General features: G+C 48.4%; 1 protein-coding gene across 1 annotated transcript in view; it reads left to right on the forward strand.

Moving 5' to 3' along the window:
- The window catches only part of PLIN1 (perilipin 1), a 14,889-nt gene that overhangs the window by 1,635 nt on the left and 11,728 nt on the right, over positions 1-1,526 (forward strand). The window contains exon 2 of the mRNA XM_011948349.1: positions 595-653. Coding sequence (XP_011803739.1) covers positions 609-653 — 45 coding nt within the window. The 5' untranslated portion in view covers positions 595-608. The remainder of the gene's footprint in view (positions 1-594; positions 654-1,526) is intronic.

Below are 1,526 nucleotides of genomic sequence, written 5' to 3' on the forward strand. Positions count from 1 at the left end.
AAAAAATTAGCCGGGCGTGGTGGCAGGCGCTTGTAGTCCCAGCTACTTGGGAGGCTGAGGCAGGAGAATGGTGAACCCGGGAAGCAGAGCTTGCAGTGAGCGGAGATCATGCCACTGCACTCCAGCCCACGCAACAGTGTGAGACTCCATCTCAAAAGAAAAAAAAAACCCGTCTCTACTAAAAATACAAAAAATAAAAATAAAATAAAATTAGCCGGGTGTGGTGGTGGGCGCCCCAGCTACTGGGGATGCTGAGGCAGGAGAATCCCTTGAACCCAGGAGGCAGAGGTTGCAGTGAGCTGAGATTGTGCAACTACATTCCAGCCTGGGCGACAGAGCAAGACTCCATTTCAAAAAAAGAAAGAAAGAAAGATGAGTCTTGACAAGTAAGCTATGGAGCAACTCATTCCTATGGGATCCTAACGAGTGGGGCTATTGTGTGTGACATTCACCCTCCAACCTAATGCCTTCCGTTCAGGGCAAATGGGACCCCAGGCAGCCTGGGCCTAGTTGGTGGCCATGAGAGGTGGGGAAGTGACCCAGTGGAGCTCAAGCCTGAGGGCTTCTGATGGGACCTGGGACTCTGTTTTGCAGCTTAAAGAGCTAGGATGGCAGTCAACAAAGGCCCTACCTTGATGGATGGAGACCTCCCTGTAAGTAACTTGGGCTTATCTGTGATGGGATGGACAACTGAGGGAGGAGGAAGAAGCAGGGAGGGAAGATGCAGGGGACTTAGAGCAAGATATGCCCAGATTATAATCCTAGTTCATTGACTACCATGGCTTAGTTATTCTTGCCCTCACCACCTTTTGTAGAGGGCAGTTGGAGGATCTGGGAGGGGAAAAAAGATGCTTATTAAAAACTAAGCACCTTGGAAAAAAGGGACAGAAATCCTGGCTTAGGGACAGTGGGGAGTGGAGAGGAAGGGAATGACTATGTTTAAACTCTGATGCAGAAGCCCATGCTCTGTCCACCGCCCAGCTGGATGTGTATTCAGTGCAGAGCCACTGCATTCTTTGTCTCCAGCATCATTCATATGGCAAATGGCACCTCCCGGAGTCAGACGGTGCACAGCCTGTGCTGCTGTGTCGGGGGAAGGGTGGGATATTCCGTGTGTCTGGTGTTCTATCTCTGACCTGGTTTTCACTGTGATTTGAAGTGGTTTGATACTTTTAGGAATGCTTGATGGCTCCTGGCAAGGCATCTCAGATTTGCACACAGTTCAGATAGTGAAACTTAAAAATTGTGAACCTGTACAATATCCACCTTGCCCAAATTAGGCTTATACTAACTCTTGCACTAGGAATCACTTTGTTTTGTATTGAATCATAGAAGAGAGAAGCATAAAATGGTCAAGTACATAGTGAGGCCATTCTAACAGACGGTAGTTTATTCCCTTCCCAGGATCTCTTTCCCCCTTTGGTTTTGTCTAAAACAACTTCTGAAGGCTCTGTCCAAACTGTTAAAAAGAATGTTTTCACCGGGCGCGGTGGCTCAAGCCTGTAATCCCAGCACTTTGGGAGGCC

Source organism: Colobus angolensis, unplaced genomic scaffold, assembly GCF_000951035.1.
Source record: "Colobus angolensis palliatus isolate OR3802 unplaced genomic scaffold, Cang.pa_1.0 Scaffold278, whole genome shotgun sequence".
In the NCBI taxonomy this organism is placed as follows: domain Eukaryota; kingdom Metazoa; phylum Chordata; class Mammalia; order Primates; family Cercopithecidae; genus Colobus; species Colobus angolensis.